The sequence below is a fragment of the Aethalodelphis obliquidens genome, unplaced genomic scaffold (genome assembly GCF_003676395.1).
Source record: "Aethalodelphis obliquidens isolate GAN/ISIS:26980383/991018 unplaced genomic scaffold, ASM367639v1 scaffold9, whole genome shotgun sequence".
Classification (NCBI taxonomy): domain Eukaryota; kingdom Metazoa; phylum Chordata; class Mammalia; order Artiodactyla; family Delphinidae; genus Aethalodelphis; species Aethalodelphis obliquidens.
This window is the reverse complement of record NW_020837953.1, coordinates 7,689,627-7,712,509: the sequence shown is the minus strand read 5'-3', so window position 1 is coordinate 7,712,509 and position 22,883 is coordinate 7,689,627. Positions and strand designations below refer to the sequence as shown.

The 22,883-nt window shown below is 50.7% G+C and overlaps 1 protein-coding gene across 1 annotated transcript in view; it reads right to left on the bottom strand.

Annotated features, from left to right (window-relative positions):
* The window catches only part of CDCP2 (CUB domain containing protein 2), a 20,687-nt gene extending 6,353 nt beyond the window's left edge, over positions 1-14,334 (bottom strand). Inside the window, exons 1-5 of the mRNA XM_027110678.1 lie at positions 14,249-14,334; positions 13,996-14,158; positions 6,034-6,381; positions 2,832-3,167; positions 1,452-1,805 (exon numbers count right to left, since the gene is read on the bottom strand). Coding sequence (XP_026966479.1) covers positions 1,452-1,805; positions 2,832-3,167; positions 6,034-6,381; positions 13,996-14,074 — 1,117 coding nt within the window. The 5' untranslated portion in view covers positions 14,075-14,158; positions 14,249-14,334. The remainder of the gene's footprint in view (positions 1-1,451; positions 1,806-2,831; positions 3,168-6,033; positions 6,382-13,995; positions 14,159-14,248) is intronic.
* Between the last annotated feature and the right edge of the window lie 8,549 nt (positions 14,335-22,883).

Here is a 22,883-nt window from a genome sequence, read left to right as displayed (position 1 = left end):
AAGGAAGGAAGGAAGGAAGGAAGGAAGGAAGGAAGGAAGGAAGGAAGGAAGGAAGGAAGGAAGGAAGAAAGAAGAGGAAAGACTTTTTTTTTTTGGTTGCACCGTGTGGCATGCAGGATCTTAGTTCCCTGACCAGGGATCAGACCTGCGCCCTCTGCATTGGGAGCACGGAGTATTAACTACTGGACCACCAGGGAAGTCCTGAGGAAAGATCTTTTGAATGCAGACCAGGACTGAGACACATAAGGGAAAGAAATCCACACTCAGCAAGGATGCCCTCGGAGGCAGGCACTGTGACCTGTGTTACCTCATTTCATCTTAACGACCGCCTATCTAGAGCATCCATCAACTCCTCCCACAGGTGAGCACCATTGGATGGTCAGTAAATGGCAGCATGTGGCTGAAGCCCCCGTCCGTCCGAGCTCAGTCCTGGGCCTCCTCCCCAGGCCCTGCTTAGCCACACGAAAGGCAAGGGCGTGAGTTCTAGCCTTGGCTGTGCCACCCACTACCCGTGTGACAGCAGTGAAAGTTGTTTCCTCTCTGCACCTCTGTTTCTGCACCTGCACAACAAGAGGCTCTAGCCTAGTCAGGCAGAGGGCAAAATGGGTCCAGAGCACAGGCATTTCTGGGACCGTGGCCCAGGGAAGGATGGTGAGAGGAGGGGATAGATGATAGCTGCTGTCAGCTGGCAAATCTAACTAACACTATGGAGGATGGAAAAGCTGAGTGCCAAGTTCCCTAGCCAGCTCTTCAGCTAGGTATGGCCATATGACCAAGTTCAAAATAATGAGAACAAGAAGAAGTCTTTTGAGGGCTTCCGAAAATGCTTTTACTTTCCTGATAAAGGAACATTTGTGGCTGGCACCTCTCCTACCTTCTTCCAGCCTTGAACATGGACATGATGCCTGGAGTTGTGGCAGCCATCTTGTGGTCATGAGGTCAAGAGAATCCCAGACATATCAGCTGGGACACTGTTGAGTCCCTGAACCAATACAGCAGCTGCCTAGCTCTAGGCTTCTTGTTGTGTAAGGAAACCAAAGGTCATTTTTTCAAACCGCTGTCGGTCAGGACTTATGGCTGTACAAGCAAGGTTGGTCAGCATCTCCATGATTATATCAATTGTTTTCCATAAATAGTATCACCGTATCTTGTGTATTACCCCTGGATACAGAGGATTAATCATAGTACAAGAGAGGCCAGGGGCCCATGGAGGAAGGTGACAGATAGGGAGGAATTAGGAATTGTGGATTTAGAAGCTGGAAAAATAAGGCACTGTAATAGTGAAAATAAGCAAGGGCCACATTGATATAGCCTCAGAGGTCCCAGGACGGGAGTCCGCAGCGGTGCAGCCAACCGAGAGGTTGGTGAGATGGAAGAAGGAGGCTATATCTTCAGGAACCCCGGCCTCACCTTCCCCCACCAGCACCCCCATACCCTCAACCCCAGCTGACCTCCAATGTAGGCCACAGAGAAGCCCCTGCGGGTGGTGCTACGGTCTGTGTGCAGCAGAAGCAGGAGCTGGTTGTGGCTCGAGGTGACCGGTGGTGGCACGTGGTGGCCACACCAACTGCCCAGCAGGGGCGCCTCCTCGCTGGCCCCGTCGAAGGCTGCTAGATGGTCAAAGTCACAGGTCTTGGTCAGGCTGTTGGGCCCCTCCAGTTCCAGGTCCAGGAAGAACACTTTGACCCGGTAGCCAAGAGGCAGGCGGATGGTCCAGTGGCACCGGATGTGGTTGGGGTAGGAGCTGGGGTACTGTGGGCTGGAGAAGTTGCCCCGCACCGCCGTGTATACCTCCTGGCATTCTCCTGGGTTGGGGAGAGCAGGACAGAAGGAGCAATGGTGAGAAGGGTGGAGACCGTCACCCTCTGCAGCTACAGCTTGGGCAGTAGGCGCTATAGGGTCCTTAAACCACCCTGGCAGGTTGTGGGCACCATGGCCAGAAAACCAGACAACTGATCCCAAAGCCAGCTTTAAACTGAAACTAGCTGAAAGCTGAGACTGTCATTCCAATTGGTAAACCATTTCATGAGTGTTGACCCTGATAGGAATTCAATAACAATGCCTAATACCTCTCCTCGGAGTTGAGTCCAACTTGGACTTGACAGACAAGGTGGTTCATGACCTGACCTTGCCCTTTTTCTCCCTGCCCCTCATCCAGCCCTACCTTCCAGCCTCACCAAATATTTCCTAGTAGTACAAGCACACAAATCCTCTCTGTCCTCCGTGCCTCTGCACATGCTCATCCCTCTGCTTGGAACACTCTTCCCTTTCTTCTGCCACTGGCTAACACCTTCAAAGCACTGCTCAATTCTCTCCTCCTCCAGGAAGTCATCCATGATTCTTACTGTTAGACAGCACAGATCACAGTGCATTGTCATTGTCTGTTTCCTTCTCTATCTCCTCCACTAGACAGTTTAATTCCCAAGGGTTCATTCATTCATTCATACAGACATTAATTGAATACCCTCTGTGTAGCAGGTACAAAGATAAGTCCATAGGAACTCACAGTCAAGCAGAGGAAATCAGCATGCAAACCAGGTACAGAAGTGATGTGTTAGATCATCGCTATGAGAAAACTTCTCTAAGGAGTTGAAGGAAGGGAATAATTCTGAGTGAATCAAGGAGGCTTCCCAGAGGAGGTGACATGCTTGTGCCTTGGTATCGGCCAGACGGGAGAGGGTGTGCTAGAACATTTCAGGCAGAGAAAGAGCAGGAAGTGTAAGGCCCAGAGGCAGAAGAGTACGACCCCTCCCCACCCCGCCACAGGCGTGATGGGGAGGCAGGAGCCCAGCACACACAGGGCACTCAGCGTGCAGCTCCGGCCCTCCTACCTGAGAAGTAGTAGGCCTTGAAGCCCCGGCCCCCGATGTTAAAGTCAGACTTGAAGACCACCTGCAGCTCGTGGCCCAGCGACACGAGTGTGGGGGGCCTGGAGCTGCCGCAGTAGTGGTGCCCATGGGCGGGGCCGGGCCCCCCAAGCACAGCCACGTAGTCGTAGGTGCACTGCTCGCTGCCCTCCACCTGGAAGTCCACGAAGACCAGCTTGACGGTGGCGGGGCCAGAGGCTCGGATCACCCAGCGGCACTCCACATTGTTGGGGTAGTTGTTGGGGTGCTCGGGGCTGGTGAGGACCCCCGACAGGCCCGTCAGGACGCCACCACACACATCTGCAAGGGAGCCCGCTTGAACCAAACTTTCTCCCTCCCTGTGGCTCCCCCATCTCCTCCCTTGGGAAATGCCACGCCCACAGGTGTTCACAGGATTCTTGTCACCACCCACTGAGCGCTCGGTAAGTGACAGGCACGGGCCATCTTTCTAGGCCATCACCATAACCCCATGAGGAACGCACGGTGGTTTCCCCCATTTTACAGCTGAGAGACTGGAGGCAGAGAGAAGTTAAATAACTTACTTGTGTGAGTGGGCTTCACCTAGACCGAGCCCGAGACAAGGATTTGAGCCCAAGTAGTTTATCTGGGAGAGACAGAGGACCGCAGATGGGCAGCGAGGGCGAGAGGGTGGGGGAGCGGGGGCATTCCCCAGAACCGAGGCTGAGGGCCGCTGGGGGTAGAGGTGACCTGCCAAAGCTTCGGAAAAAGCCCTGAAGCAAAGAGATGTGGAGATTGGCAAGAGCCATTGCAGTGGCAAGGCCCCAAGGGACAGGACAGGACCCTGACAGCAGGTCACCCCCTGGTATCAGGGAGGGCAGGATTTGACTAACTTCAGAGTCTGTGCACTTGACCTTATCAGTCTCACTGTCCCCTCCTACCAGGCTAGTGGAGCATAGAGGCTGAGGTACCTGAGACCAGGAACATTATCAAATCTCCCGAACAGATGAAGAAACTGAGGCTTAGAGGGAGGATCTAAAGGAGTAGAGATGGGCTTGACGTCTGAAGACAGGTCTCCTCTCAGCTCAGTCTTCTATTGCTGTGTGACCGTGGACAAGTAACTCAGCCTCTCTGAGCCTCATGGGAATATTAGAAATCATAAGACCTGTTCAGACTGATCCACCAGGCTCAGACGCATGCAGAGTTTAATAAGTTTCTGGTGAAAGCCCTTTAGAACCCAGTGTAGCCAGTACAACTGGGAGCTAGGTGATAATGAATGCCAGGACTAGCTGGAGGCCACCAGCAGGGAGGGGCACACTCGGTTGTGTCTCCTGAGACTCCAGAATCTCACTCCGTGGCATGGCTGTGTGAACGGAGCACTGTGCTGGGCGGCTCAGGCCTTGACTTCTTGTCCCCGTTTCCCCTTCCCAGATGTGTGACCTTGGGAAGGCACATTCCGTCTCTGGTCTCAGGTGTATTGTTTGTCAAATGAGAGGGCAGGTTTTGACAGTCTGTGAGATCCCGTCCGCTGTCAATACCCTCAGCAGAGACTTTCAAAATGTGTTCTGGGGCTCCACGGTAGCCCCAGGGCATCTATTTGCAGACATCTGGTGTAAATGTCCTTCTTTTTCTGTATTCAAACTATTTTTTAATTCAATGAAAGATAGCATCCACAGTCACATATCTTATATGTAAAAATTTAACTAATCAGAGGCCATCAATATTTACTTATGTTTTCAATGATTGGCTTATAATAAGTAAATGTTAAAAATATGAACTTATAAATGCTTACAACAAAAATGCTGCCTTTGGGACTTCCGTGGTGGTGCAGTGGTTAAGAAGCCGCCTGCCAATGCAGGGCACACGGGTTTGATCCCTGATCTGGGAAGATCCCAAATGCCACAGAGCAACTAAGCCCGTGTGCCACAACTACTGAGCCGTCGCACTACAACTATTGAGCCCTCGTGCCACAACTACTGAAGCCCATGCGCCTAGAGCCTGTGCTCCACAACAACAGAAACCACCGCAATGAGAAGCCCACGTACCGCAAAGATGAGTAGCCCCTGCTCACCACAACTAGAGAAAGGCCACGCACAGCAACGATGACCCAATGCAGCCATAAATAAATAAATAAAATTTATTTTTTTTAAATGCTGCCTTCATCTCTTCTACATATCAGGGATTAACATAAGGTTCCATTTGATATAAGGGTACTCCTGTTTTTAAAAATATTGGAAAACATTGCACATGGTATTATAACTTTGATACCCTATGATTCTAAAAATCTAGGGATCTAAAACTGCACTGCTATGATTAGATCGGTCTGTGGTTCTTGTGTTTTACCATTCTACAATACTATGCCTCCAAAGCCAGTGGGAGCTGGTGTCTGGCTTTGGAGGCATAGAACTGTGTGCACCCTCGCCCCGGCCCTGATTCCTGTTGGTGAACCCTGCGCACCAGGAGCCTCTGTGGAGCCTATTGCTTGAGCTGTTGTGAGGAAGGCCTTTGGTTTTGGCCTTGGGAGAAGGTAGGAGGTCTGAGTCTGTGCAGAGAAGCCTGAGGAAAGAGGAATGAGTCAAGGAGAAAGAAAGGCAAGGAGGGTGAAGCCTCTGCTCCCCTCACTAGCCTGAGGGGTAGGCTCCAAGCCTGGCTGGGGGAGGGAGGGGTTAGGGATCGCTATATAGGAGGCGAGCTCAGGAAAGGCTTTGGGAGGGAGAGCGTCACCAGCTCCACGCAGACGCTCATGCACCTTCCACTCCGAGGACATGATGGGGAGGGGGAGAGAATCCTGTGCCTGTGACATGAGATGCCACAGAGGGATCAGCAGCAGTGGCAGCACGGTGCCCCCTCCGGTGTCCCCTCCAGTGTCCTGATGTCATGTATGGGGTGAGAAGGACAAGGATAGGAGAGCGCGAGAGGCCTCATTCCTGAGCACAGTGAGACCATCCGAGGACTCCCGGAATAACGGAGGGATACGTGGGGAGTGTTGCCATGAAGGTGGGAACACACAACCACCAAGACTACCAACAGAAAAAAAAACCACTACCAACAGAGGCTGCCTTTGCCCCATGAGCTATGAGAGCAGGGGCATCCAGGTTACAGAGCAGCCTACACGCTAAGATGCTGAGACCCTGCCCGTCACCTCACCCCGCCGCCCTCCCCCCATCCCCACCCAGGGCCACCCTCTCCACTGCCAAATCCCCCTTGCCTTTCTGGTAGCCTGCGGAAAAGCCTCGGCTGGCCACATGCTTGTCTGAGTGGAAGACCACAGACATGACGTTCCAGGAGGAGGCGAAGGGCGGTGGGGGCACCTGGCCGCAGAACCTCCCCAGAAGGTTGCCCTGGTCCCCAGAGGCCCCATTGTAGATCTCCAGGAAGTCGAAGCTGCAGGTGTCATGGTACTCCAGGTCGAAGGCGTGGAAGGTGAGCAGCACGGAGGAGCCCTCAGCTACCACAATCAGCCAGATGCACTCCGTGTTGTAGGGGTAGAGTCTGGGGAAGTTGGGGCTGGAGAAGTTTCCAGAAGGTGCTGAGAGCACACCCCCACATTTGACACCTGTGGTGAGAGGCAAGAATGTCTCAGAGTCAGCCCTGGGGTCGTGGGTAGTGGCCCAGCTCCAAAGCGGGTTCTTTGGGATGGGATGGGTTCTTTGGGATGGGATGAGGGAGCATGAGGTCATGGCCCTAAGTCAATTCATTTATTCATGTAGCTGTTCATTCATTTATTTATTCTTCAAATACTTGCCAAACATTCTTTTATTCATTCAAGAAATATTGTTTGAGTGCTAAGCATTGTTTTAGGCGCTGGGGTTACAGCAGGAACAAATAGACTAAAATTCTGGTGGGGAAGACAAACGATAAAGATAATAAGGAAACTATAGAGCATATTAACTAGAGAGCATATTAACTAGTGATAAGTGATCTGGAGAAAAATAAAGCAGGGAAAGGAGACAAGAAGTGTCAGGTGGGACTATAATTTTAGGCAACTGCTAGGCACTAGAGATGTGCACTGGGGAATTCGAAAATTAAAAATAATATTACCTGCTCCCATCCTGAGTGAAAATGTGCACAGAGTACTACAAAGTTAAAACTACATTCTTTTTATTATTATTATCATTAATTTATATTTTTGGCTGCGTTGGGTCTTTGTTGCCGCGCACGGGCTTTTTCTAGTTGCAGCGAGCAGGGTCTACTCTTTGTTGCAGTATGCAGGCTTCTCATTGCAGTGTCTTCTTTTGTTGCAGAACCCGAGCTCTAGGCGCGCAGGCTTCAGTAGTTGCGGCACGTGGGCTCAGTAGTTGTGGCTCGCGGGCTCTAGAGCTCAGGCTCAGTAGTTATGGCATGCGGGATTTGTTGGTCCGTGACATGTGGGATCTTCCTGGACCAGGGTTCGAACCTGTGTCCCCTGCATTGGCAGGCAGATTCTTAACCACTGCGCCACCAAGGAAGTCCCCAAAACTACATTCTTATATGTACATATTTGCTTATATTTTGAAAACAATGGAAGGAAACTAATAAAAATTGTTCTCTGACACAGGAAGATGTAAGCCAAGGGGAGGAAACAGGCGCGACTGCTAGACCTCTTTAAACGCAATTTATTTGATAATTTTAACTTTATAATCATGAGTAATTTTTAATATAATTTTTAAATTATCAAAAATATTTAAGTAACCCATATGCCAAACTAAAACAAATAAGCTTAACTATATGTCAAGTTGGAGGCACATTCACAGGGGAAAAATGATTTCAAACGATGTTGAAATACAGTATTTTGACTGTACCTTCCTAGTGGAATAGATCCCAAGAACAAAATGAAACACAAAGAAATATTAAACTATATTCAGTAGACTTACTATTAGTGGTAATAGTGAATACTGTTATTTTACAATATTTTAAATATTGGAGTAAAGGAAGTATGTTAATGTCAATAGAAACTAAGATTTGCAGTGTAAGAGGAGAGTGATACAAGTATAGAATTAAAAAACTAAGCAGAACTCTTGAGATCCTTAATTTGAATTGAAAACATCAGTACGAATTTGATTTATTTTTATTTCTAAAAATATTAATTTCCTAGCTTTGTTCATTAAAAACCCTAAAAGTGGGGCTTCCCTGGTGGTGCAATGGTTGAGAGTCTGCCTGCCGATGCAGGGGACACGGGTTCGTGCCCCAGTCCGGGAGGATCCTGCATGCTGCGGAGTGGCTGGGCCCGTGAGCCATGGCTGCTGAGCCTGCATGTCCAGAGCCTATGCTCTGCAACGGGAGAGGCCACAACAGTGAGGGGCCTGCGTACCGAAAAAAAAAAAAAACCCTAAAAGCAATGATATCCTGGTAGTATTTGTACCACTTGGACTTAGATTAGGATTATTATGTCCAACTAAATTAGCTTAGGATCGTTATGTCTAACTAAAATGAAGCAGGGCTCCTTAAAGAAATAGTTAGTCTAGGGCAGTAAATATACAAAATACACTTGGGATATCTTGTCACACCAGAAAGTAAAGAAACTATTGGAACTGCTGGGATTGTGTCAAAAGACACAGAAACCTTCTTGAAGGGGCTCCCACTGGCTAAAGAAGGTATAATTTGAGCTTCAAAAAAATTTATTGCAGGGACTTACCTGCGGTTCAGTGGTTAAGACTCTGTGCTTCCAATGCAGGGGGCGCAAGCTCGATCCCTGGTTGGGAACTAAGAGCCCACATGCCGCCGGGAGTGGCCAAAAAAAAAAATTTATTGCAGTGGGTTAAAACCCATCAAATATATAAAAATAAATGAATTCATAATACAACTAAAAGAAACTAAAAAGGAGCTTATTGATTTCCTTTAGAGATTGCTCGGGCATGAACTCGTTTTCTTCTTGCTACATGAAGAAAGAATTAAGCACTTACTTTGCCTTTCCTGTTACAAACTATATATATCAGGATAACCAAATAGCTGATGAAGAAAAATTGTTATTTAAAGAAGACTACAGAAAGAATAACAACATTAGAAAAACATAACTTTGCAAACCTTAATGGAATCATCATTATCATTGTCTGTTCTAATCACTGAGAAAAAAGGTAAATGATGAGAGATAAAACCTAGTTGGTTGAGTAGGTAAATATTTTCTGTAAAATTCTTTCACCTTTGCTAATGTTTGTAAATTTTTATAATTAAAAAATGCCAAAAAAGTTACCTTTATAGGGAACTTTATAATAGATGGATCAGGCTAACAACCCCTGAACTCACTGACCAATCTCAACGTCAAAGTGAAACACTGAATAATCGGTGCCCTAATGAAACACCTGTAACATCTTCTTGGGGGGAAAAAAAGGAACCTTAATCTAATGGAGTCTCTGGATCTGTCTATAAGTTAGAGTGACTATGGAAGCTAGAGGAACAATCTAAATGACACCGTGAGGACACATTCAGTCAAGTCCAGAGTGTGGGAAATTCTAATGACCCAGGTGCTTCAACAGTAAATAAGGTGGGGGGGGGGGAGACACAACTGTTATATTAAAAAAGACTCAACTAGAAGAAAACATAGGAGGTAAGCTCCTTGACATTGGTCTTGGCAATAATTGTTTGGATTTGACACCAAAGGCAACAAAAGCAAAAATAAACAAGTGGGACTACATTGAATGAAAAGCTCTGCACAGCGAAGGAAACCATCAATAGCGACTTCCCTGGTGGCGCAGTGGTTAAGAATCTGCCTGCCAATGCAGGGGACACGGGTTCTGAGCCCTGGTCCAAGAAGATCCCACATGCCATGGAGCAACTAAGCTGGCGTGTCACAACTCCTGAGACTGTGCTCTAGAGCCCGTGAGCCACAACTACTGAGCCTGAAAGCCACAACTACTGAAGCCTGCGCATCTAGAGCCCCTGCTCCACAACAAGAGAAGCCACTGCAGTGAGAAGCCCGCGCACCTCAACAAAGAGCAGACCCCGCTCCCCGCAACTAGAGAAAAGCCCATGTGCAGCAGAGAAGACCCAACACAGCCAAAAATAAATAAATATAAAGAGGAAGGCTTTCAACACTTCTCCATTAAAAAAAAAAAATGAGTAGAGGACTTCTCTGGTGGCACAGTGGTTAAGAATCTGTCTGCCAATGCAGGGAACATGGGTTCGAGCCCTGGCGCAGGAAGATTCCACATGCCACAGAGCAACTAATCCCATGCTCTACAACTACTGAGCCTATGCTCTAGAGCCCGCGAGCCACAACTACTGAGCCCATGTGCTGCAACTACTGAAGCCCGCATGCCTAGAGCCCATGCCCCGCAACAAGAGAAGCCTGTGCACTGCAACGAAGAGTAGCCCCCACTCGCCGCAACTAGAGAAAGCCCGTGCAGCAACGAAGACCCAACGCAGCCAAAAATAATAAATAAATAAAATAAAATAAATTTTAAAATGTAAAATAAAAATAAAATGAGTAGAGAAACTGAATAGGCAGTTTTCCAAAGAAGGCACACAGATGGCCAACAGGTACATGAAAAGGTGCTCAACATCACTAATCATCAAGGAAATGCAAATCGAAACCTCAGTGAGATATCACCTCCCATCTGTTAGGATGGCTATTATGTAAAAGACAAGAGAGTAACAAGGGTTGACAACGATGTGGAGAAAAAGGAACCTTTGTGCACAGTTGGTTGGAATGCAAACTGGTGCAGCCTCTATGACAAACAACATGGAGGCTTCTCAAAAAATTAAAACTAGAACTCCATATGATCCAGCAATTCCACTTCGGGTATATTTCAAAGGAAATGGAAACAGGTATCAAAGAGTTATCTGCATTCCCATCTTCATTGCAGAATTATTCACAATAGCTGAGATATGGAAACAACCTAAGTGTCCATCAACAGATGAATGGAGATACATATGACATGGAATATTATTCAGCCTTGAAAAAGGCTGCTATTTGCAGCAACATAGATAGACCTTGAGGGCATGATGCTAAGTGAAATAAGCCAGACAGAGAAAGACGAATACTGCATGGTATCACTTATATGTGGAATTTAAAGCGTCAAACTCATAGAAACAGAGAGTAGAAAAGTGGTTGCCAGGGGAGAAGTCGATTAAAAAAGAGAGAGAGAAACTGAGAGAGAGAGAGAGAGTGAGGGAGGGAGACTTGAGTCAAATATCAACCAAAAGCAATGTGTGGACCTTGTCTGGATTCTGAGTTGAAAAAAAAAATCGCAATGGGATTTTTTTTTTTTTTTTTTTGCCGTAATGGGGAAAATTGAACATGAACTGAGTATTAGATAAAATTAAAGAATTATTATATCATTATAAAAATATTGGGAATATCTATCTATCTATATATATCTGTTACATATACTCTGAAATATTTATGGGTGAAATAGTGTGATATCTGAGATTGTCTTTAAGTTTCTCTGATCTGCCCCCCTAAAATGGGGGTAGGGGTAGGATAGAAGAGCCAAGAAAGGCAGAATGTTGATAACTGTTGAAGATGGTTGATGGAGACATTGGGATTTATTATACTATTTTCTCCACTTTGTGTGTGAAAATTTTCATAGTTAAAAGTTGAAAAAAATGACCTTCTCGGTGCTTTCCCCAACCATCATATTTACAACTGAAATCCTCTCTCCATCCCTGTACCCCTTCTCTCCCTTTTCTGCTTTATTTTCTCCATAGCACCCATCACTGTCAAATGTACTATTTATTTCCTTATTTGTTTGGTTCACTGCCAAGTCTCTCTCCACAAAACTGTAAGATCTATGAGAGCAGGGATTCTCGTCTGTTTTATTCTCTGCTGTCTCCCAAGCACCTAGAAGAGCTCCTGGTACAAAGCAGGTGCTCAGTGTATAGTTGCTGAGTGAATGAATCAGTGAACAATCTTATATCATCCTCACAATATCCCCATAAAATAGGCAGCGCAGGTGTTATTGACTCCATTTAACAGATGAGAAAACTGAGGCCCGAAAAGGGAAGTTACTGCTGTAGCTGACATCTCCTGTTTTGTTCCACCCAGCCCTCATTCCTTCACCTCTTGCAAGAACATGCCCTCAATTTTAGACACTGCTCCCTTCCCTTGCCTCCATGTGGTGACCCTCCCTCATCTTTCCCAGGCCCACAGGAGGACACAGGATCCTAGCTGGGCAATCCTGGGGCCCTCAGCACTGCCACAGCGACCGGCCTGTGGGGTGCGCCTGTGCCACCAGAGTCCTGCTGCTGAGTGCCTGGATGAGAACCCTTTCCTCCCTGGTACCTAAGCTGGGAGTGAGAGCCCTGGGTGGACCCCGCTCAGGGCCCATTGACAGAGCTTGTCGGCAAGAACCATGTGAAAAGAGGGAATGTCCCAGAACCCAAGCTGCCCAGTTCAGCTATACTCCCGCCTCCCTGGCACCAGCCACTGCATTTCTCTTCTTGCTTAAATTCATCCAGATTAGGTTTCTGTCCCTTGCAACCAGAAGCATCCTGAAGAATATACTTAACCGAAGTTCCTGTAAGAGACACATTTGCCAAGCATGTGCCCTGTACAGGCCTGTGCTGACTCATAACGGGCCCCTTCCCGGGGAGTTCCCAGTTGTGGGGTAAGATGGGGGGAGTTAGGCAAATGAGACAAAGCCATGTGGCGTGATTGTGCTGGGGCCACAGGGGCTCTGGGGTCCAGAGGGAGCGGGGGCGGTCTTGCCAGGGTCAGCACTGTTGGGGGAGGGACACAGGGGAGTTGATGTTTGAGTTTGGCTAGAAGGAGCAAGAAGGCTTTGTGAGTTGGGGAAGACCTGGAGGGAGGAAATGGCATGAATAAAGGCTCAGACTCACAATCACTTAGCCTACCTGGGCCTCAGTCACGCATCTGTGAAATGGGGATAATGACCTTGCTGGGCGGCTGTGAACACGGATGAGAGAAAGCAGTGCAGAGGCTACAAGATGCACACCCAGTTCACATCAGGGCTCCCTGCCTGGCCCTGGGGACAGGCCAGGGCGGGAGCAATGTCTGATTCATGCCTCTATGGCAAGAGGACGGAGGGACATCCTGTTCATTGCCTGTCCTTGTCCTTCCCCCAGCCTTGCCCACTGGACGGGAAAAGCCGTGAGAAGGTTGGAGCAGAACTCCTGGTGGCCCAGGAGGCCCTGGGTCCCAGCACAAGTAGAGGCCTTGTCCGGCAGGCACCCTGAACTCCAGGGTCACCCCAAGGCCACTGAAGCCCCAGTGGCTAGAAATGGGAACAGTTAGCTTCTCCCACCACCCAGGCATGGGGTGAGACACCTGGGTGCCCAGGCCATCTCTGCCACCAACTAGGTGACTGGAAAGTTACGTGTCCTTCCTGAGCCCCCCTTGAACCTGCAGGAAGACAAGGCACTGGCAACCGCTGGCTGAGCCCCCGCTACACACACACCCCTTGAAGACGGCCCTGGCTTCCCAGACAGGCACACAGTGCTCAGAGGGCTGGAGCGGCACAAAGCGACCCGGGACCAGGGTGCCAGCAGAGGGTTCTAAGATCCCCAAGGAGGGAGTTTCTGAGGCTGATGAAGGGATGCGGAAGTCTTCCTGGAGGAGGTGATGTTTGACCTGAGCTTCATGGATGAGCCAGATGTTCTCAGGTAGAAAAAGAGAAAAGGGACCTTCCAGGCAGAGGGCACAGCGGGTGAAAGCCCTGAGGGTGAAGCATCTCCAGGAGGGGGTGTGATCCTCTGCCAGAGTATGGGATGCCCGAGGGACTCTGGGAACCAAGGTTGGATGTTATATAGAGATTGGAGCCAAACCTGGGAAGGCACTGAATGCCTTTATAAGGAACTTTGATTTCACTTGGCTGGCGATGGGAAAGTACAGCAGGCTCTCAGGAGGAAAATAAGGACTCATTCCAACAACAAATCTTTAATCGTTCTCTGAGCCATTCCCTTCGTCCTTGGTCAACATGTAATCTTGGACAGGTTACTTAACCTCCCTCTTCCTCAGTTTCCTCCTCTGTAAAAAGGAGGACCAATACCCACTTTGAAGTTGGTTGTGAAGATTAAATGCATTCATACGTGGAAAGCACCCAGCACAGAGTGGGCACTTGATAAATATCGTCTTTCCCCATCTCAGAAGCAATACATCTTCAACTCGGCCAACTGCCCCCAAAAGGGCCTTCCGCTTTTTGGCCTTCCACATGGAAACCTCCTGAGACCCCGCTGCTACCTGCCACCCCTCTACCCCCCTCCAGGTTTCCTGCCTGTCCCCAGCAGCTCCTACCTTCCATGGCTTGGGCCCTGGGGACTGGGCTCAGCAGTGTCACTGCCAGCAGCAGACAGAACTCCAGCTCTGCCAGCATCTCCTCGCTGGGGGCCCCGCAGGTCTGCCGAGCTCGGGGCAGGCCAGGACCTGAGGGTCTGGAGCAGGGGAAAGAGAGGTGAGGCTGAAAGGGCCTCCAAGTTAATGGTGGTGTGAATAATTCATCAGCACCTTGAATTAGTAAGCTGATCCCCAGGTGCTTCCCTCACTCCACCCTAAGGTGACGGATCTAGTGTCACCAGGTTGACACTTCGGAGGTCTGCACTGGCCACACTGGATGGGGAAGGGAAGCAACTTAGGGCTGGGAGGGAATTTGGTGGTGGAGAAAGGGCACGAGTTTGGGGGCTAGGCAGACCTGAGATCATCTCCCGTCAGCCTCCAGTTGGCCAGGTGACCTTGAACAAGTCATCCAACTCCTCTAGGTCATCTGTCCAGTGGTACCATTCAGCCCTGCCTCTAGGGCTATTGTGGAAATGAAACGTGGTAACATACGCTAAAGCACACAGTGAGCGCTTGCTCTAGGTTTCCCTATCCCCCACCGATGGGGGAGTGGGACAGCATCCCTCAGACACACTTAGATGAGCTCAGAGGGAGAGCGAAGGGAAGAATGCAGCAGGAGCAACAGAATGGGAAAATCGTATAGGATAACTCCTAACGCGGTCATGGATCTGGGCCATAGTGTAAATTCTGGCCAAGGATATTAAATGTTCACCTTTTTATTGATCCACAAACCTGGCTTGAACATCACTATGTGCCAGGCCCTGTGCTAGGAGCTGGGCGGCAGCAATACCCTCAGGGGCGCCGTGTCCAACAGGAAACAGGATCTTTCAATTTCCTCTAGGAGCCCTATTTGGTTCAGTCCGGCCCAAGGCTCATTTCCTAAGCTCCTTCTCTGTGCAGAGCCTGCACCAGGCACAGGGCATCTGAGGTGAACATGGCATGTTCCTGCCTCCCAGTGAGGAGTCTGGGCTCTGGCTTGACAGACAAGGGCTGAATCCAGGCTCTACCCGTCACTGCTGGGCTGCGGGGGCCTCTCTGAGGCCCAGTCTCCTGGACCACGACAGGAGAGCAGTGCAGTGCCTGCAGTTTGTGGAGAGGATTAGATGAGATAATGTAGGGGAAGCCCAAGCCAGTGCCTGGCTCAGTACGTAGGAGGATTTTTATTGACCTCTGAGGAGCTCAGACGTTCATCTTCCAGACCACGTGTTGCCTCCGGCCCAACCTTGTGTCAGGAGGTCCCCAGGGAGCCCTTTGCTGCCAGCACGGGAGGGAGGCCACCTGGAAGGTGTTCAACCAAGAGCATCGGGAATGGTCAGGCCTGAGGGATTGGCTTACCGGTGGGGCCTGATTGGCAGGAACAGAGAGGTTCTGTGTCCTGAGCCGTCTGAGGGGACCGCAGCTTTTATTAAACACCTACTGTGTGTATGAGTAAGGGCGCTAACCCAGTGCCTGCTGAGTACTGGGCACAGTGCTGAGCCTCCCAGACCTGTGCTTGTGTCCCCCCAGTCTCAGAGGCACATATCGGACTCTCCATCTTGCAGAGGAGGAGGTTGAAGTGCAGAGGGTTTGAGCCACTGTCGTGGGTTGAGTTGCTTCACAAGAAGACCCTGTGGCAGGGAGTTGAGGACAAGGCGTTTATCCGGGAGGTGATCCCCGGAAGCACAGGTAGGGGAGGTGGGCAGGGAGAGGGGAGTGAGAAGAAGCCGATTCAGGGTATGTTAGCCAGCAGCTGACCACCGTGGGCAACCGAGGCTCCACCCCCAAGGGCACCTCTGGGAGATGGTGTTTCAGTGAGGCAGGAGGAGGCAGCGTGTTTGTCCACCACTGCCAGCTGCCCCTGGGTGACGGCCGCTCAAGGCCATCCTCTCCCAGGCATTTCCAACCTGCCTGTGAATGCCCCAGTGTCCAGGGGTCGCAGCAGAAGCTTGGGAATGGTGAAGGCCACAGGGTGTGGGCAGGGCTGTGACAGCATCCACTTGTTACCCCCTGAATCCTTCTACTGTGAAGTGTTTGTCCCACCCCTGGAACAAGCGCCTCTCTCCCTGCCCGCCCGTGAAGCTCCAGTCTCCTTTCCCTGCCGTACTCCCCGCCGCATCTCGCATATTCCTCACCCCATCTTCCCCCTTGGGCTGAGATTCCAGGCTCAGGGTCATCCTGCCCTCCCTTCATGACATCTGCTGGACAAGCCCCTCTGGCCACACTCTCCGCCGGGTGTCTGGACCTCTGGGCGCTGCTGGGCAGAGTCCCGTCACCATGTAGTCAGCATTAGCACCCGTTGTTCATGGTCTCCAGCCTCGTCTAGGGTCTCAGCTCCGCCCCCCAGCCTTTCCATGTTTCCCCAGGTGACTCTCTCTGTGACTCTCCACAGACACCAACCCAGGCGGTCACCAGTCTCCCCGAGACAGTGCATCCCCACCTCTCCTGCAGATGACCCCCTCCCTTCCCGTGGAGGGAAAAAGGCAAACAGTAAAGCAGGAGCCCCTTCACCTTACAGACCTCACCTTATGCTCATACATCCCTCCCCGCAGCCTCTGGGGAAGGTGTTCCCACCTCCTGTGCGAGGCCAATCCCTCCAACCTGTGCCGGGAGCCCAGCCCTCCCACTGCTTTGGGCACCTAGCTCTCCAGTAGCTCTCGCCTCCCCCATATCCTTAGAGCCTCTCCTGCCCAGCTGGCGTTCTCCATCCACAGTTAAGCGCATGCAGGTCTCCCCACCGTGGCTGGGGATACAAACCGTTTCCATGAGCCTGTGTTTCCCTCCAGCTCTCACCCTACCCAGCTGCTGGCTTTCACTGCCAGGCTTCTTGAGAGCAGTGTCTACACTTCTCTCTTCCATTTCTCCCCTCCTCTCCCTCTTCCAAGGTTTGCTGGGCTGCATTCCCCCGCTGCAGTCAAACTATGTGTCCTGGTCACCAACAATTTCTGGTCACTAGGTCCCACCAGTGTTCCCCCTTTCTCCTAAATAAACCATGTGCTTTCAAATCCTGTCTCAAGGTCTGCTTTTGGGAGAGCCCAAACTGGGATGCACACCCACTCCTAGAACATCACTGGCAAGAGGAGGTTAGCATGATTCATCCCCAAAGATCAGGCATTTCACTTCCACAGTGCTCCAGAATTTGGGTTAGCAAGAGCAAGGATGGCCGTTGGGCTGGCAACCACCATAGCGCCCCTCGGGTCCCCCACAGCTCCCAGATGAACTTATCGCCGCCCCTCCCCCAAACTTGCTTCTCCCTCGGGTTTCCTATTCAAGGTGGCGGCACAACCAACCCACCAAGCCAGAAACGACGCAGGAGCTGCCTCGACTTCCCCTCATCCCCATATTGGCAGTCACACTTGAGTCTGGTCACCACTCTAGGCTCTGACACAACTTCTGAAACCATCACTACCCCCTCCCCATCCCACCGGCCTGCGTGTCTCCGCTCTTGCCTGTTCCTTGCCCACCCCACCTACTCTCTACTCTGATCTTTCTAAAATGCTAATCTGACCATGTCAGCCCTCTGCTCAGGATAAAATCCAGAGTTCTCTGCTTGGCATTCATGCCTCTTCAGGACACCCCCCGCCCTCCCACACATGGAGCACATCTCAGACTTTGTCCCCATCCTGAGCGTCACATCCCAGCTACCTGTATCTGTCTCACTTCTCCTACACACCGTGCCCTGAGCCTGGATTGCCTTTCTTTCTGCTCTATCTTCCCTTGACAGACTCTTACTCATCCTTCAAAACACTGTCACCTCCTCCAGGGAGTCATCCTGACCCCACCCCAAGCTGGGAGTGTGCCCCTCCCTGCGTGCACCTCTAGCACAGAGAGGACAACCTGTGCTCTGGCCGCCTGGTTTTTCTGTGAATACCCTCCATCTACTTGGGTTTTCATCCCACCGCCCAGCACAAGCTTCACCCAGAGCACATCCTTTCGTCGTCTCCGTCCCACTGCACGTCCTCCCCCAGCACATGCTAAGTGCTCAGCAGCCATTCATAGATTGAACTGCTCAAGGACACACAGCTAGGAAGTGTCCTTGTCTATTTGAGCCCATGTTCCTCTATGCCAAAGCGTATGCTTTTAACCCCGCCCAGTGGAGTGGCAGGGTGGTCTGGTGTTGTGGTTAAGCCCAGAGCCCCTAGAACCCGGACCATATGGGTTCAGATCACAACTCTGGCAGTTACCAGCTGTGTGACCTTGGACAAGTCACTTTGCTTCTACAGACATCATTTCCTTGCCTGTGACATTTCTGCCAGGCGTTGTGAGGGTAGGTGGGTGGGGACCTCTGACATGGGAGGAGTGCCAGCACACAGTAAGCTGGGAATGCGTGTCTTCCCTTATCCTGTGTTCCAACTGTGTGAATGCCAAAGGCTGCACAGAGGACTTCCCTGGTGGCGCAGTGGTTAAGAGTCCACCTGCCAATGCAGGGGACACGGGTTAGAGCCCTGGTCCAGGAAGATCCCACATGCCGTGGAGCAACTAAGCCCCTGTGCCATAACTACTGAGCCCGCGTGCCACAACTACTGAAACCCGCATGCCTAGAGCTCATGCTCCGCAACAAGAGAAGCCACCGCAACGAGAAGCACACGCACTGCAATGAAGAGTAGCCCCCGCCTGCCGTAACTAGAGAAAGCCCGTGCGCCGCAGTGAAGACCCAATGCAGCCAAAAATAAATAAATAAATAAGAAAAATATTTTAAAAAACAAAACAAAAAAACAAAGGCTGCAAAGAGGCTGCACAGACCCCAGGTCTCGCACATGTCTTTCTAACCCATCTCTCCTTGAAGTCACCTCTGGGTGGGGCCTCCCCTGCCTGGCTGCCCCTCCCTCCAATCAGCAGCCTGGCCTCAACTGCTCTCCCAGTCCCCAGGGGAGGTGGTGGAGAAGGAACAAAGGCTGCCCGCCGCCACCCCACCAGGGTCACTGGGGAGTGCCTGTGTCATCCACGGGACCGTCACCCTGGGCAGTCGGGGGCCTTCCAGTGTCTTGCTGTGCAGACTCCCACGGCTGAGCCCTGAGGACCCATCTCAAACTTCCAGGGGTGTCTTGGCGTAGAAAGGACCCTCCTTTCTGCAGCAGCCTAGAGCTACTGGACACAGAGCTGTCCCTGAAAGGGCGTTGTGAGTATGTCCGGGGGTAGCGTGCTGCCATGCTGTTTCTGTCACTGTGCATATTTGTCTGTCTCTGGGTGCACCTGTGTCGCCATCTGGTCACGCTGTTTTCTTGGGCTTATGAGCCCACGTTAGTGTCTATGCATGGGGCACCACGTACGTTGATCTCTTTGTGGGTGACTGTCCATTGCTGAGTGAGAATATGCCCTTTTGTGACTATAGCCACCTATATCTGTTCCTTTGCACACATCTCTGATGCCCCTTCAACACTCACTGGCCAGATGTTGTGCTGGATGGGGTGGTGGGTGGGGACGGGGCAGGCTACAGTGCCTGCCCTCATGCAACACCACTTTCTCCACCAGCTGTTCTACCCCGTGAGCATCCGTTTCTTTGCCAATAAAACAGGGAAGCTACTGCTCTCAACATGGTGAGAATTAAGTGAGATAACTTAGTGGACACTGTTGATGTGCCACCTCTGTCACCTGGCCCGGCTGGAGGAACACGCACCGGGGGCTTCCTGCGTCTCCCTGCCTGGGGGCTTCTCTGGCTGCCAGGCTGAGCCCACACCTGGGAGGCCACAAGAGTAGGGAGTTGGAACAAGCCTCAGCCCCAGAGAGACAATGGCTGTTGGTGGATAAACACCCCAGCTCCCTTGTCCCTGGGTCGGGTAGTTCTGAGTGCCTTCTGCGGTCGGTGGCAGGACCCCGGCGGATGAGCTCCAGCTGTGCGCGGGAAAGCTGCCCACCAACACACGCTGTGCTGACCTCCCTCCCCACTCCCTCGCCGTGCTTCCCTGGATCCCCTCCCACGTAAACTTCTTGCATCCACATCACCGCTCAGAGTCAGCTTTGCGGCACAACCAGCCTGAAACAGATGACTCAGACCTGGCGCTCAGCAGACCTTCAGCAGGTGCTACTTACCTCCATGCTCACTTTTCCAGAATTGGACGTCTTCGAGAACACAGTCGCGACTCCAGCTGAACCGCCACCTGCGCATCAGCATCATCCAGGAGCAGGTGCGGACCAGAGGCCTGGGGATGCAGGGAGTGGGAGGGGAGTCGGGGCCGTGGGCGCTAGGGCACCTACCACAGGCTGAGCCCCTTGGAAGCACAGGACTACAGAGTTGTACAATTACGTTCTTGTGTCCCAGGTTCTACATTCCATTGTCCACCCCACTGTTCAGACTCAGGGCTCTATGTCCAGCATACAGGCTTCAAGCCCCAATTCTGTGTGCCTTGTTGCAAAGACTCCCCACCATCACCCCCCTCCTCCCCTCCCTCCATGTCCTCTTGTGCGTGGCCAGGCCAGAGGTGAAGTTCCTCTGGGTCCGGGCGCGGGCGTTGATACAGGCTCACCTGCCCAACAAGCTGGCCGGTGTGGTCTACCATCCGGCCCTGTGTGCCCACCTGTGCCGAGATCCAGGACCTGGTCAAGACTGTCACCCCGCCCTGCTACAGGCTGGTGGGGAGCAAGGGACAGGACGGCGTGGTGGTCTCCAGCGGGTGCCTGTGGGACCCGCATACAGACAGCTTTGCCATCTCCCACTACGTGAACCCCACGCTCTTCAGCATGGCACTGGTGCATGCCATCTATTTGGAGTGAGCCCTGTGGGATGAAGGGTCTGGGACCTTCATGGGGCCTTGTACTAGAGCCTGGCAGGGAAAACTCGGTCCCATCAGTCAGTGACCTGGGAAAGCAGCACCCACCCAGGCAAGGCCAGCCGCTTCCACAGCTCTTGGTCAATGAAAAGAAAATGAGTCAGGTGCCTCTACATCTGCCCTCCTCGGGCCACCCAGACCACACACACCGCTGAGTTCTTTCGCGTCTGGCTGGAATTATGTCATCCACGTGCGGCTCCTGGCGGGCTGTACAGATCAGAAGCTCTGAGGGGCAGCTATCTCTGTCTTTAATAAAAAATGGGAAATAAAATAATAATGACTTAATACACGCAATTTGGGATCAAAATCTTCCAAAGCATGGGGAAAATAATGAAAAAGGGAGTTCTTTTTTTTTAAAATAAATTTATTTATTTATTTTTATTTATTTACTTTTTTGGCTGCCTTGGGTCTTCGTTGCTGCACGCGGGCTTTCTCTAGTTGCGGCGAGCGGGGGCTACTCTTCGTTGCAGTGCATGAGCTTCTCATTGCGGTGGCTTCTCTTGTAGAGCACGGGCTCCAGGCACGTGGGCTTCGGTATTTGTGGCTTGTGGGCTCTAGAGCGCAGGCTCAGTAGTTGTGGCGCATGGGCTTAGCTGCTCCGCGGCATGTGGGATCTTCCCGGACCAGGGCTCAAACCCATGTCCCCTGCATTGGCAGGTGGATTCTTAACCACTGCACCACCAGGGAAGTCCAAAAAAGGGAGTTCTTGATAGTGAAAAGTTTGAGAACAAGTGCTGTCGTCCAGAGACCAGCATGAACCAGGCACTGCTGGGGAGGGCCTCCAGGGAGCGGAGAGGAAGGGGGCTGGTTCTCACACTCGCTCCGGGCCAGGCACTGTGCTTGGGCATCACATACGTTTCCCTCATCCTCACACAGTCCTGGGAGATGGTGGTACCATCTCCACTTTATAGATGAGTAAGTAAACTGAGGCCCAGAGAGGCCAAGTTACTTGCCCTGTATACCTACAGAATCACTAAGAGATTTGAACCTAGGTCTGCCTCACTTAAAAAATGAAAACAAAACACAATAAAACAAAACAAAAAGTCCAAAACTGTGGTGTCTGGAAAGTCACTCTGGTTTGAGTTTACGAGGAAAAGAAGAGGGACAAGCAGAGGGAACAGCATGTAGCTATGGCTGCTGGGCACGGTTTATACCATTGACTGTTGTGACTAATCAGGGCACAGGGTAGGTACTCACCGTAGTTTCAAATGAAAGACCGAAAAGCTTGGAGGCATAAAAAGGCACAGACTATCCTGAGGTGGGAGAGAAGGAATGAATGTTTTTAAGCCTCTAGTTTCTGAAGTACTTTGACCAGGAATATTTAATCTTATTTTAACAAATCTCTAATTATGGAACTATTTCAAACACAGACTAAGATAGAACATTAATAAGCAGACAACGGTGAACCCATCACCCAGATTTACCAGATGATCGTACTCTGCTGTATTCATTTCAAATATTTATACAGTAAAGTGACACAGATAAAAGCCCTCATCCCATCCCATCCCCCTCCCTTCTCTCGGTCAGAGGTCACCACTATCCTTCAAGTTGGTCAGTCTCCTTCCTGAGCATTTGGTATTATTTTGTGTTTTTAAACTTTCCAAATATGGCTATCTTACTGTACCTTTCCTTTTACAATCTGGTTTTCACTCAATCATTATGTTTTTAGGATTTAGTCTATGTCGATACATGTAAATCTAGTTTACTTACTTTAACTGTTGTATGGTATTCCGCTGTGAGACCACATAGAACAGTGCCTTTCTCCATTTTCTTACCGATGAACATATAGGTAGTTTCCATTCTTTGCAGTTTCAAACAGTACAGCAGTGACAGTCTTTAAACACGTCTCCTGGTGCACCCTCGTGTCACATACAGCTTTTATAACAATTGCAGCATGTACCCCTGCGTGACCTTGGAGAATTGTTTAATGTCTCAGAAGCTTAGTTTCCTCATCAGTAAATTGGGGTAATAAAATAGCATGCATTTTGGTGACAACTGCATGCTTCAATGTAGGTGAAAAGCCTTTTGCAACCTGTAAAGGACTCCATGAAATGTTAGCTGTTTATCATTCAGGTGTTTGACATCCAGGATGTACTGAGCACCCTT